Here is a 14,910-nt window from a genome sequence, read left to right as displayed (position 1 = left end):
ACTTTTCGCTTCTTGTGATCATTCGACATATATACTGCCACCACTGACTGCTTATACTCTGGATAAATGCGGTGATTACCTCGCTTACATTCTCAAAAACCCTGCTGCAAGATCACAAAACGGGTGCAAAACATGCAAAGCCTTTCACGCAGATGTGACTCATTCCTTCACTGTTGGCCTTCTCGCCCTCTAGCGGGCGTGAGGGCCCGCCAGAGGGGCCCTCCCTCCTCCCTGCTGCCGAACTGCTAAATGCGTTCCTGTCCCTGGATCTCATGAATTACGAGTGTGATATTATAGAAACTTCCAAGGAAAGCGAGCACAGCGTGGAGCACTTCTAAGAATGAGCCATGGCACTCCACGTCCGATTAAAACTCATCTACAGGTGAATTCCTCCTCGCTCACCGTTTCCACAGGTTGTGGCAGCGAACTTCCCATTTTATCCTTTTCTATTTGTAGCCGGTACCACGCCCTCCCGATTCGTCAGCATAAAGCTGAAGTGTCGTCCAGGTAGAGTATAACTGCAGCACTTTGTCCAATAGGAACAGCTCGTGGTGCACCTTGTTGTACACCTCGATGCTTAAAAAACAGAGAGAGAGAGCTTTGGACTTACCCCTGAAATCTAGCACTTTATATTTTAGCAGCAAACTTTTCTGTTTCTGTGGAAGTCGAAGGCGCAGTTTTGAAGATGCTCTGTGCCTTTTTGCGTCTGAAGTTGTGAAGTGCAAGAGGGGGCAAAGAAGGAGTTTTTTTTTTTAACACGTCTGAGTTTCCTTTTTCTTTTTTTACTCTTTCTTTAATCAAAGCCTGCGACATTTTTACAGTCGAGTGGTCGTTGGAGAGCAACCTGGTGACCTTCAGCGATGGCTGGATGCTGTGTTTCAGCGGAGGAGAGAGAGAACCAGAGGATCAACGAGGAGATTGAGAAGCAGCTGCGGAGGGACAAGAAGGACTCTCGCAGGGAGCTCAAGTTGCTGCTTTTAGGTGAGCATCACTAACCTGAACACCAGCTCGGAGGGTGACTTCACGGAGTCCTCCTCATTCTCCTCATTCTCCTCGTGCTCTGCTGTAAATCATTCAAAGGTTTGATCTTGATTGTAGCCATAAATGTTCTTTTCCGGGCAAAAGAAAAGCTTTAAAACATTTGCTCTTAAAGTTGTTCCTCTAGCGGAATGATCCAGGCGTTTTCATTTTCAGTTGTGGGGGATTTTGGAGACAGCTCGGCAATTGCCATTTCACCGCTTCCTGGCCACACCTGGCCACGGGTATCATAGCAGGTGGGACAGATCTCTGACGCCTGTCGACTAGTATTCATTTAGTCATATGAAAGTAAAATGCACACTTTAAAAGGCAAATATGTTATTTTATATATATTATATCCAGCACGCTACATTTTGTCATTGACACGTGTGGCTACACGAGAGGATTCAAGTCAATGAGCAGCGTTTCACAGTTGAGGCGCACTGGCTTTCCGAGAACATCCAGGGTATGCGCAGCCGCGCGCCATGGCACTGCCATTGATTTTACGCGTGGTCGGAGGTTTGAATCCTTGAGTACTTTTTGTCTGCTGGGGTTGCTAAGTTTCCACCTGGCCACAGAAATGCCGAAAATGGACACACACACACACACACACACACACACACACACACACACACACACACACACACACACACACACACACACACACACACACACACACACACACACAGAGAAAACGGATCGTTCAAAATTATATCCGTTCCTTTACAACATATTTACACAGTCCTGCTTCGTGATGACCTGTGGAAAGCGTTAAGGTGTGGTAATAGAGCCTTAACCCCACACACACACTCTCTTCCTGCATATAGGGGGGTTGCGCTGTTCTAGGGTTATAGAAGTTTATGGAAGCGGCTTCCCGATCCAGAGGAAACTTGCTGAACATGTATCAGGCGCATTTTACTGCAGTAGTGTGGGAGCACTTCAGGAACACAGTCGCCATCCACGCCTCGGTCAGTGGTGTGTTTGAAAGCCATAACTAGCTGCTGCGGGCGCATTTCATGCAAACGTCATGCAAATGCATCACGGAGCACGAGCTATTGGTTTTTGCCAACTGTTCTCTTAGCAGATCATTTCACTCAAAACACAGCGTTATGTTTCTGCCCCCAACCCAACATTCATTTGCTTCAAAACAAAAACATTTTCTCAGCTCACTGTAGGCTGTTACAGACAGCTGGACTGCAGCAGTTTTGTTTAATGCATCACAAAGGTAGTTGAGAGAAGTCAAAAAGAAAAAAGGATGACCCTGAGGTCTCTGTTCAGGCTGAAAGAGTTTCAAACATAAGGCCCAGGGCCCAGAACCTGGCCATCAAAGAACCCAACTCGGCTCCTTAAATAACTTTGGATAATGTGGTAAATGCAAAAAAGAAGGACATAAATGTTATCATTCAAAGTGTATTTTTTTAAAGCATTCTTAGCAACAAAGACACCAACTGCCCTGTCATGCTGCACCAAAGTCAGTCTGCAAGATAAAGTCTGGGAAATAAACTGCTTTTTTCTGTCATTTTTAAGCATTTCATCATTCTCCTTTCTTAAAGTGGGAGAACAAAGACTCACGTTGGAGTGTTTCTGTTGCTTTCTGAGGTACTTAATGTATACTTAAATGTCTTTACACAGAAAGAGGAATGATTTGGAGGGTTTTCTTTTCCAGGTAATAAATCTACTGCTCCAGCCCACTAAGATCAAACAGGGCTCTGTGTGGGCCACAGTGTAAAAGGAGTATGACAGCCATGATCTAGAAAGTAACCTTTTGTTACCTGGTCAGAGTGACTCAGCTCTCAGTGGATTTCATTAGGATGGTCAGAGTCAGGTCTACTGAGAGTGCAAGAGATTATATTATAACATTTATCCTATATATGCATATAAACATGTTTAACTGTATACATGCACATGCGCACACTTACAAATATGGATATACACATACCTTCGATATATACCCTCAAATATCTATACATACATTTACATATATAGACACTGAAATACTATTTGGTTCTTCTTTTTGGAAGAAGTGTTGTTTTTTCTGTTATTTTTAACTGGAAGATGTTTGAATGTAGCAGTAGATCTGCTGGATCTTGGTTTTTTTTGTTGTTTTTAAAAGTCAAATTTTGCAGATTAGTGACTTCTCATGTTTTTTGTTTTGTGCCTCTGCACAGTCGCTGCCTGGCAGGTACATTTCAGTTGTGAAAAAAAGGGACAGGGCAGAGTTTGACAGGTGGTAGTAGCCGTTATCTCATGACACTAACACCACATTCATTCACACGGGCACCACCGCCTCGTGTTACAGCGTTCCCCGATCGAGGAAGTGTGCAGATATGAAGCTGTGTTTGGGCTTGTGGTCAAATCTGTATATGTGTGTAGCTATTTCATGTTGGCCGCCGGTCTGCGGAGACTTCTGTAGCCGGCATTAATCGGCCACAACGAAATTGTAAAACCTGACTCTGCACACACGCACGTGTCCAGGAATCAAGATCAGTCAAGAGTCCAGCTCAAGATCAGCAGTTAAAGACGTCTTTTTCAGCTTTATTGACAGATACAGTGAAGAAATGACAGGAAAGTGGGGGGAGGGAGAGAAAGAGAGGGGAAGACAAATGGCTAAAGGGCCATGGGTCAGACTTGAACCTTGGCCGGCCGTTCTCAGCCATATGGTTGCCTGCTCAATGCACTAAGGTAAACTGGCACGTACCATAAGATATCTTGGACATCCCAGACTGCAACGTGAATGACATTTTTTGTGACTGCACTTTAGGTGTTTCAAACCTTTTTGTATCTGACAGATTATTTGAATTGAAAATCATTCATGGGGTCAGTTGTCACAGTTTATATCTACTGTAGCTTCTACCTGTGGCGTCTGAGGAAGAACATTCTGCAGGGACAGTGAAGTGATTCGTCAGTTTTTATAGCTCGACTATCCATCCATCCATCCATCCATCTTCATCCGCTTTATCCGGGGCCGGGTCGCGGGGGCAGCAGCCTAAGCAAAGAGGCCCAGACCTCCCTCTCCCCAGCCACCTCCTCCAGCTCATCCGGGGGAACACCAAGGCGTTCCCAGGCCAGCCGAGAGATATAATCTCTCCAGCGTGTCCTGGGTCTGCCCCGGGGCCTCCTCCCGGTGGGACATGCCTGGAACACCTCACCCAGGAGGCGCCCAGGGGGCATCCTTACCAGATGCCCAAACCACCTCAGCTGGCTCCTTTCGATGTGGAGCAGCAGCGGCTCTACTCTGAGCCCCTCCCAGATGGCCGAACTTCTCACCCTATCTCTAAGGGAGATGCCAGCCACCCTTCGGAGGAAGCTCATTTCCGCCGCTTGTATCCGCGATCTCGTCCTTTCGGTCACTACCCACAGCTCGTGGCCATAGGTGAGGGTAGGGACGTAGATCGACCGGTAAATTGAGAGCTTCGCTTTTACACTCAGCTCCCTCTTCACCACGACGGACCGGTGCAGCGTCTGCATTACTGCAGCTGCAGCCCCAATCCGTCTGTCGATCTCCGGCTCCCTTCTCCCATCACTCGCGAACAAGACCCCGAGATACTTGAACTCCTCCACTTGGGGCAGGACCTCATCCCCGACCCGGAGTGGGCACTCCACCCTTTTCCGGCTGAGAACCATGGCCTCAGATTTGGAGGTGCTGATCCTCATTCCCGCTGCGTCACACTCGGCTGCGAACCGCTCCAGTGCGAGCTGGAGGCCCTCACCCGATGAAGCCAACAGAACCACATCATCCGCAAAGATCAGAGATGAGATCCTGAGGCCACCAAAGCGAAAGCCCTCCGCCACTTGGCTGCGCCTAGAAATCCTGTCCATAAAAATTATGAACAGAACCGGTGACAAAGGGCAGCCCTGGCGGAGCCCATCACCCACCGGGAACGAGTCCGACTTATTGCCGGCAATGCGAACCAAGCTCTTGCAACGGTTGTATAGGGATCGAATGGCCCGTAGCAATGGGCCAGACACCCCATACTCCCGCAACACCTCCCACAGGACACCCCGAGGGACACGGTCGAATGCCTTCTCCAAGTCCACAAAACACATGTAGACTGGTTGGGCAAACTCCCATGCACCCTCAAGTATCCTCGAGAGGATGAAGAGCTGGTCCAGTGTTCCGCGACCAGGACGAAAACCGCATTGTTCCTCCTGTATCAGAGGTTCGACTAGCGGACGAACTCTCCTTTCCAGCACCCTGGCATAGACTTTCCCGGGGAGGCTGAGGAGTGTGATCCCCCTGTAGTTGGAACACACCCTCCGGTCCCCCTTCTTAAAGATGGGGACCACCACCCCGGTCTGCCAATCCACGGGTACTGCCCCTGATCTCCACGCAACATTGCAGAGGCGTGTCAGCCAGGACAGCCCTACAACGTCCAGAGCCTTCAGGAACTCGGGGCGGACCTCATCAACACCAGGGGCTCTGCCACCAAGGAGTTGTTTAACTGCCTCAGTGACCTCGCCCCCAGAAATTGGCGGGTCATTCCCCTCATCCCCAGACTCTGCTTCCTCCTTGGAAGACACGTCAGTGGGATTAAGGAGGTCCTCGAAGTATTCCTTCCACCGCCTGACAATTTTCTCAGTCGACGTCAGCAGCGCTCCGCCAGCACTATACACAGTGCAGGTAGAGCACCGCTTTCCCCTCCTGAGACGCCTGACGGTTTGCCAGAACCTCTTCGAGGCAGTCCGAAAGTCTTTTTCCATGGCCTCTCCGAACTCCTCCCACACCCGAGTTTTTGCTTCAGCCACTGCCCGAGCCGCATTCCGCTTGGCCTGTCGATACCTGTCGGCTGCCTCCGGAGTCCCACAGGCTAACCAAGCCCGATAGGACTCCTTCTTCAGCCTGGTGGCTCCCTTCACCTCTGGTGTCCACCATTTGGTTCGGGGATTACCACCACGGCAGGCACCAACCACCTTGCGGCCGCAGCTCAATGCAGCAGCTTCGGCAATGGAGGCGCTGAACATGGTCCATTCGGACTCGATGTCCCCCGCCTCCCTCGGAATGCTGTTGAAGCTCTGCCGGAGGTGTGCGTTGAAGATCTCGCGGACTGGGGCCTCTGCTAGTCGTTCCCAGCACACCCTCACTACACGTTTAGGTGCACCAGGTCTGTCCAGCGTCCTCCCCCGCCACCTGATCCAACTCACCACCAGGTGGTGATCAGTTGACAGCTCAGCCCCTCTCTTTACCCGAGTGTCCAGAACATATGGTCGCAGGTCTGGTGATACGATTACAAAATCGATCATCGACCTACGGCCTAGAGCGTCCTGGTGCCACGTGCACTTATGGACACTCTTATGTTCGAACAAGGTGTTCGTTATGGCCAAACTGTGATTAGCACAGAAGTCCAATAACAAAGCACCGCTCGGGTTCAGATCAGGGAGGCCGTTCCTCCCAATCACGCCCCTCCAGGTCTCGCTGTCGTTACCCACGTGAGCATTGAAGTCTCCCAGCAGGACAACAGAGTCTCCAGGTGGAGCACCTTCCAGCACCCCCCCCAGGGACTCTAAGAAGGCTGGGTACTCCGAACTGCCACTCGGCGCATAAGCGCAGATGACAGTCAGGACCCGTTCCCCGACCCTAAGGCGCAGGGAACAAACCCTCTCGTCCACCGGGAAAAACCCCAACGTACCGGCAGCAAGCCGAGGGGATATTAAAATACCCACCCCAGCCCGCCGCCTCTCACCAGGGGCAACTCCAGACTGAGACAGAGTCCAGCCCCTCTCCAGGAGACTGGTTCCAGAGCCCAAGCCGTGCGTAGAGGTGAGCCCGACTATATCTAGCCGGTACCTCTCAACCTCACGCACTAACTCAGGCTCCTTCCCCACCAGAGAGGTGACATTCCATGTCCCTATTGCCAGTCTTGGCAGCCGGGGGTCAGTCCGCCAGGGCCTCCGCTCCTGGCCGCCACCCGGCACACAATGCACCCGAGCTCGACTATCCTTTAATTTAAAAAAAAAAAAACTCTTTGAAATTAGCACCATTTCACTAAAAACAAATTCAAATGGTAAAAGAAATTTGACTGATTGGCAAGTTAATCAAGAATGATATTGAGAAATAGAGAACTATCAAGAGTTCATTCTAGAGACGATGATGGCAAAGATTTGTCAAAGATCAAGGGCAAAGATTAACTGAATAATGGGACATGAAGTAACAATTGTAATACATGCAGTCTGAGCTCGTTAACCTCCCTCCTTGAGGTCCAGCCTGATTTGCCTCCAATCTGAGCACCTGCCTCTCCTTCTCCTCCAAAATGATCTCATCTCCGAGAAACTTGACTTGTAAACAAGGTGCATGCAAATGCACACAATTTGTCTAAGATTTGTTTGTTAAGATGTAAAGATGATGACATGCAAAACAGCTGGGAACCAAGGAGCTGGGACACACACGCACACAACAAATGCCCACAAGGTGAAACTCCCCACCCATCCCTGCATAAACCCACACATACACAAACACAGCAACCTCCAATATTCAGGTCTGTTAACAAACGCATTTGTTAACGAAATCGGCTGTGCATCATGTGATCTCAATGAGAAAATTACGAGCTTTTGCTGTAAGAGCTGAAGAGTGACATGGCAGAAAGGGACTCTGTGTGTGTGTGTGGTTTTCATAGCTTTTAATAAGAACAAATATGTATTCATCTAGTAAAGTATGTTTTAGTGAAATATAAGTTAGTCGAAAGACCTTTTAGATAGAGAGCTTGAGTCCAAATACACACTGAGTCTCTGAGTTAATAAGCGTGCATCTGATCCTGTCACTCAGGAAAGGTTTCAGGGTGAAAAAGTGCGCCGTTCTTGTTGAATTTATTATTGGAAGTTAGGAGAGTTTTTGTTTTATTTATTTTTCCATCTGACCAAAGGAAGGTCATTTTTCAGAAGCAAATTATGTTCCAAAGGTTGACTAAAATATTTTATTCAACCAGGTGAAACTAAAGTTACGAATGATATGTTGAATTTTATTTCGGGCAATTTGTGATATTTAAACTTTCTGTTCTCGGATATTGACGAGTGTCCCTTTGGCAGTCAAATATACATTCAAATCGTTCAGCTTGCGTCCCTGCGTGGACAAGCTGGGTATTGAGAGTTGTCACAGAACTTGTTTTTATTTCTTTCAACTTATCTCTTAGTAAAAAGCCGTTTATAAAAAGACAGATGGGTCTTTAATGTAGCTGCCAGTCAGCTGCCAGCTGGCATACAGTATGCAACACCTGTGCAACATCACATGTAATAATTCAAATTTGGATCTTTTTTAATGTAAATATTATAAATATTGAGTTGCAGTAATAACTCACCAGGATGCAGCTCAGTAATATTTTAAAGTATATATATAAACTCCATCCTCTTGCAGAAGGGGCATGGATGACACTGGGCAGGGGTACATTTTACTGTATCGTAGACAACTTCAAGTTTAAAATTGTCACTGTAAGGAGGGATAGAGACTCCCATGACTTTTTTCTTTTGTGTCTTTGCAGCAGAGAGCTAAATTTGCTTGCTTGCAGTGGCCATAATATCTTCTCTTGGGATAAATGAAGAGTAGAAAATTAGGCTCGTCTTTTATCTTTAACCTGGACCAGATACCACCAGCAAGCACTGATCAGCTGACCTCAAAGATCTCGTATTTGCATATGAATGTAGTAATTTACTAATACAGGGAGGCAACTGACCATGGTAAACTGGAAATAAACCAGTCCATTTCCAATTTAATTAGCACAATTAAAGGTCAAACATCTAGCTAGCACTGACCACACACAACAACTCAAGGTTCAGTATCTTTCTCCAGGATAGTTTGGCATGCAGAGCGGAGCAGCCGGGGATCAAACCACCAGCCTTACAACAGGTAAATGACCTGCTCTAGCTCTTGAGGCACAGCCGCTCCATTAAATGGTTCAGACCGAAAGTGATCACTGAAATCTTGGAAGTCAGCCTAAAGAAGAAAGAATGGGTGTTACACAGTGTTGGGCAAGTTACTTTGAAAAAGTAATTAATTATAGTTACTAGTTAGTTCTTCAAAAAAGTAATATAATAAGTGAGTTACAAGATTCTAAAAGTAATTAATTACTTGAAAAGCAACTTTGTGTTACTTTAAAAAAATGTTTAATTGGCCATGTTTGACTACTTCTCATGTTTCCTCTACATTTCACCTTTAAAAACAGTTTATTTGCCTTGTTTGGTATCATTCTTTTCAGCACAACCTCACGTGTCTGAATTTACAGTTATGTTTTCATTTTGACATACTGTATTAATACAATTGATCTAAAATCAGACAAAAAAACATAAAATCCGAGTAGAAAGTTATATTTTTTACTGTAACAAATGGTAAATGGCCTGTATTTGTATAGCGCTTTACACAACCAGTCATCCACCCATTCACACATTGGTGATGGCAAGCTACATTGTAGCTACAGCCACCCTGGGGCGCACTGACAGAGGCGAGGCTGCCGGACACTGGCGCCGCTGGACCCTCTGACTACCACCAGTAGGCAACGGGTGAAGTGTCTTGCCCAAGGACACAACGACCGAGACTGTTCAAGCCGGGGCTTGAACTGGCAACCTTCCAATTACAAGGCAAACTCCCAACTCTTGAGCCACAATCGCCACCACAAACATGGTTAATGAATCATATTTCAGAACTTTGACAATTTATATTTGCATTTAATCTTAAAATCATATGCACAGGTTTTGCAAAGAACAAATTTATTTGCATCCATTTACCTTTTACCCCTTTTTTACAATAATCATTTCAAACTATTTACATAACAATCAGCTGTTCTGCATTCAATCAGAATCAGAATCAGAATTAGAATACTTTATTAATCCCGAAGGAAATTAGGGAAATTAGTGGAATAAGATGCCACACAAATTATTTGTGCCACTCCAAATATTTCTGTCCACTATAAAGGAGAACATCACAGCCTGACACCTGCAGGTCTGACAGCAGCAGGTGTATCACTCCTCCTGGTTTAACGCTAAACGTCACAAATCTCTCACATCTACAAACTCGCTCTCTCTCTTTTTCTGTTGTCTGTCTTTCTCGCCGTCACTCCTAAAACTTCCCCCTCTTCCTAAACTTTTTTTGGTCATAAGCAGAGAGTGCTTGCTAGCGCTGTCCTTAGACAGCAAACTTGGAGAAACTATTCAGGGAAAAACACCGCGTATATATTGTTTATCATGACTCTGGTTTTACGTGGCCTATCAACACAATTTAAAAACTGGTATATATCACCTTGTTGCTTGTTGCCCATCACTGGTGTTACATGGGACCTTTTAGAGGACCTGTTGAGCAGCCTCACAGCCACATTCTGGACCATTTGCAGGGCTTCTGGGGATGATTTGCTCAGGCAGGGAACAAAGGCAAATAATTATAGAGGCATGACAAAATAAAAAGCACGTATGATCACTGCCATTTCACAATGAGACACACACAATATGTTTGAGACAAGCAATAAATAAAAAAACACATTTGTTCTTAACTGAATGCCTGATGGGAAGTAACACCAAGATAATGTAAAATTTATACAGAACATAGTTGGAAAAAAATAGTAATAAAAATAAGAAGAATAAGAAATACTTTATTTATCCCAAAAGCTGAGAAATGACTATGTCACAGCAGTTACATATACTGTACTAAAGATAATACATTTTCTAAACACCCCTCCACCACTCAAAGTATTATTGAATTTCTCTAGTAAGTGTGTGCATATCAATACATTTAATAAAATATTATCCATGTAGCTCTCAGCACCACACATATGAGCTCCATATCAACCTGCAAAGAAGTGATGCTTACACATTTCAGTATTTATAGTATAATAACATGATCTGCTTGTATAATAAGTACTCTAGTTAGACTAATGTTATTACTGGTGGTTTTGATACTTAAATACTTCTAGGTACTATGAGAACCTGTTGTCTGGCATCAAAATCAAGACAATGAAAGCAGCCGTAATTGACTCATCTAACCATCAGCATGAGTTCTTTAAAATTCAGAAACATGACAATTAAAATGGTCAAATCCTGCACTGATGAGCACTGCTGAGAAACCGGCTGTCACGTGAATGCAGATTTTTAAAAACAGACCTTAGACATAAAACTGCATTCCTGTCTCCTCACGCAGCCAGCAGATGTTTACTTTGGTTTGATTTGCAGAATGTTAATTTGCAACGCTGCAAAAAAATTGTAGACCAAATAAATCTATTATTGAGTTTAATCCTCAATGTGTCTCACAGGCACCGGAGAGAGTGGAAAGAGCACCTTTATCAAACAAATGAGGATTATCCATGGAGGAGGATATACAGACGAGGACAAGAGGAGCTATGCCAAGCTGGTGTACCAGAACATCTACACGTCCATGCAGACAATGGTCCGAGCTATGGAGGCTCTTGGTATATCTTTCACTGATCCCCAGAACCAGGTACAGGCAGACTGACTCTGTTCCAGTCCTTTACAATAAAGACTTGATGGATGGACTACAATTACCTCACTGTCTTTTTGTCTTCTCTGTGTGTCCATAGAGCCATGCCAGCGCAGTCCTGGAGGTGGAGGTGGATAAAGTGGAGGACTTAGATAGCAACCTCGCCATGGCTGTCAAGAGTCTGTGGGATGATCCTGGAATACAGGAGTGCTATGATCGGCGCAGGGAGTACCAGCTGTCCGACTCCACCAAATAGTGAGAATTAGGCATTTATGATGTTTAACAGTGTGCGCAGATATCTGTACTTTTCTAGATCAAATTATATTGACAGGATTATTAAATGAGTATAATATTCATGCAGAAGGAGGAGTCCCTTCTGACTACATAGATGAGTGCCTGCTGATAGAAAAACAAAAATCTTGCTGAATATAATCTCTGTCACTGCCACGAACGATGGCAATAAAAAGAGAAGAGCTTTTTTCGGCTTGCTGTTTTTACTATTTTGGGAAATGCAAATTTGATCGAAGCTAAAACAAAAACTATTTGTTCTCCTGCATTGGAGCAAAGTCTTCATTTCCCTTGAGAGTCCCACCAGTGAGTGAACTCTCATGTAGCTACATGCATTTGGTTTACATTTTAAGTTTTCTAGTGTTTTCTGTATGTTTCCTTTCTTAGTGTTTTTTTTTCTCCCTGCATATTTTTCTTTTTAGCTATCTCACAGATCTGGATCGGATTTCACAGCCCTCATACATACCTGACCTTCAGGACATCCTCAGAGTCCGAGTCCCAACCACCGGTATCATTGAATACCCCTTTGACATGGAGAATGTCATTTTCAGGTGAGGTGCATATTGACATCTTCTGCACTGCACAGAGTTTCAGTTCAATTCAGTCCAGTTGAATTTATATAACATCAAATGACAACAGCAGTCGCCTCAAGGTGCTTTATATTCTTACAGTAATGCTGAGAAAGTGCCAACAATCAAACAACTCCCTTTGAAAAACCACTTGGTGACAGTAGCAAGGAAAACTTCCCTTTTAACAGGAAGAAAACTCTAACAGAATCAGATTCTGGGAGGGGCGGCCATCTGCTGCAACTGTTCGGGGATAAGGTGAGGGCGACAGGACAAATAACACACTGTGTAACTCAGTGCTTCATGGGAAGCCAATGCAGCCTAGACCTATTGTAGCATAACTAAGGTAGGATCCAGCCCTAACTATATGCTTTATCAAAAAGGAAAGTTTTAAATCTAATCTTAAAAGTAGAGAGGCTGTCTGTATCCCAAATCCAAACTGGGAGCTGGTTCCACAGAAGAGGGGCCTGAAAGCTGAAGGCTCTGCCTCCCATTTTACTTTGAAATACTCTATGAACCAAAATAATGGCAGCAGCACTGGAACTGGCCACAGGCATGGCACCGACCTCGAAGGTGGCGTGACTTTTCTTGGCTGCTTTTATGACAGGATGGTTGATGTGGGTGGTCAAAGATCAGAGCGGAGAAAGTGGATCCACTGCTTTGAGAACGTCACCTCCATCATTTTCTTGGTGGCACTCAGCGAATACGATCAGGTCCTGGCTGAGTGCGACAATGAGGTGAGAATTTAACGACACAGCAAATGATGAATTCAGTTTACATCCTCCTGGAGTTTTACATGTGCTTGATCCCTTTAAACATCTCAGAACCGCATGGAGGAGAGCAAGGCCCTGTTCAAGACCATCATCACCTACCCCTGGTTCCAGCGCTCATCTGTCATACTTTTCCTCAACAAGACCGACATCCTCAAGGAGAAGATCTTGTACTCTCACATATCCACCTACTTCCCTGAATTCACAGGTTAGACTGAGTGAATGCTCATCTTGATTTCAGCTCTTATTCCACCACAAGATTTGTAATTACTTAGCTGATCTAAATGGAATGAATGAAACTTATATTAAGTCCTTCATCATACAATCACGGTACTCATTGTTATGGAAGTGTTGAAATAGACTAAAAATACGCAACTGACACTATATTAGGTACACTTTGCTGGTACCAGGTTGAACCTGCTTTACCATCAGAATTGGTTTAATTCTTCATGGCTGAGATTTGAAAGGGAGCTGAAAACATTCAGCAGGAATTTTGGTCCACATTGGCAATCATTAGTCTAAGCTCCGCCCCTCCCTCCTTGATACAAGCCCACAAGAAAGTCACCAAATTTGTTCTGTGTTAAAAAACACATAATTTATTCTAAATAAAATAACTGATTGTTTTTTTTAAAACACATTTTTAATCTTTAAGTATCAAGACTTAGAATATCAGTTTTGGTTTGGTGTTTTTGGCTGACGAGAGGTGAAATCATGTGTGGTCTTCTGCTGCTGTAGACCATCTGCTTCAGAAGATGCTCTTCTGCATACCTTGGTTGAAATGAGTAGTTAATTAGCATTAGTTACTATATCATCGCGTCTGGCCATTTTCCTCTGACCTCTGTGAGGACTGCTACTCACAGATCATCTTTTCACTTTCAGACTATTCACTATAAACACTACAGATGGTTGTGTGGGGAAAATCTCAGTAAATTTGAAATACTCAGACCAGCCTGTTTGGTACCAACATTTAAAGTCACTTAAATCACTTTTCTTCCCCATTCTGATGCTCAGTTTGAACTTCAGCAGGTCGTAAAATGCATTGAGTTCCTGTCATGTAATTGGCAGATTAGATATTTGCATTAACAAGCAGTTGAACAAGTCTACCCAATAAAGTGTCTGGTGAGCGTATGTTGAATTTACTGACATATTTAAATAATATCAACCCTGAATTGCAGGACCTCAGCAGGATCAAGTAGCAGCTCAAGAATTCATCCTAAAAATGTACCAAGAACAAAACCCGGAGAAGGACAAGACGTTGTATTCTCACTTCACCTGCGCCACAGACACAGAAAACATCCGCTTTGTCTTCGTGGCCGTCAAAGACACCATCCTCAGGCACAACCTCAAGGAGTTCAACCTGGTGTAGAAAGGTGGCATACAACACAGGAGCAAATGCATACAAGAGAAGACCTGAGTAAAGCCAAAATAGAAAATAATCTAATTATCAATCAACCTTAAACCAAAGAAAAGAAGAGAAAGTTTCATTTCTAACAAGGGAGATCCAAAAAAGAGAGAATACAAACATCCTGTACCAGACATACTCAGACCAGTCACCGTCTAACATGAAATTGTGTGTAGATGCTTTAGTTTCCCTTGTAGTTTTTTAGTATTTGCTGTAAATGATACTTTACAGTGGAAATGAGAAAGTGAAAATTAGTACCAAGTAACTGACCCGTTGTGTGAACTACTTATTTAAATAGACATATGATCTGAGTGCTTTAATGTATGTAAATGTATCCCTATGTAATAGTTTGACAAGGATGCTCTTTAGCCCAGTTTTGTGATTTCATAATGTTTAGAAATGGTTGCTCTAACACTGAGACGCATATAAGTGCCTTATTTACTCAGGACAGTCAGCAGA

At 44.5% G+C, this 14,910-nt stretch overlaps 1 protein-coding gene across 1 annotated transcript; it reads left to right on the top strand.

Moving 5' to 3' along the window:
• Positions 1-448: 448 nt before the first annotated feature.
• LOC118454100 (guanine nucleotide-binding protein subunit alpha-14-like) lies at positions 449-14,896 on the top strand. The gene is made up of 7 exons (XM_087848728.1): positions 449-981; positions 11,241-11,425; positions 11,526-11,680; positions 12,136-12,264; positions 12,887-13,016; positions 13,104-13,257; positions 14,225-14,896. The coding sequence occupies exons 1-7, from the start codon at positions 861-863 to the stop codon at positions 14,413-14,415; spliced, it is 1,065 nt and encodes a 354-aa protein (XP_087704854.1). The 5' UTR covers positions 449-860; the 3' UTR covers positions 14,416-14,896.
• Positions 14,897-14,910: the final 14 nt, after the last annotated feature.

This window comes from Neolamprologus brichardi, chromosome 12 (genome assembly GCF_056152115.1).
Source record: "Neolamprologus brichardi isolate AB-2024 chromosome 12, ASM5615211v1, whole genome shotgun sequence".
Taxonomy (NCBI): domain Eukaryota; kingdom Metazoa; phylum Chordata; class Actinopteri; order Cichliformes; family Cichlidae; genus Neolamprologus; species Neolamprologus brichardi.
Note: the sequence above shows the minus strand (reverse complement) of the source record. Positions and strands in the feature narration are given on the sequence as shown.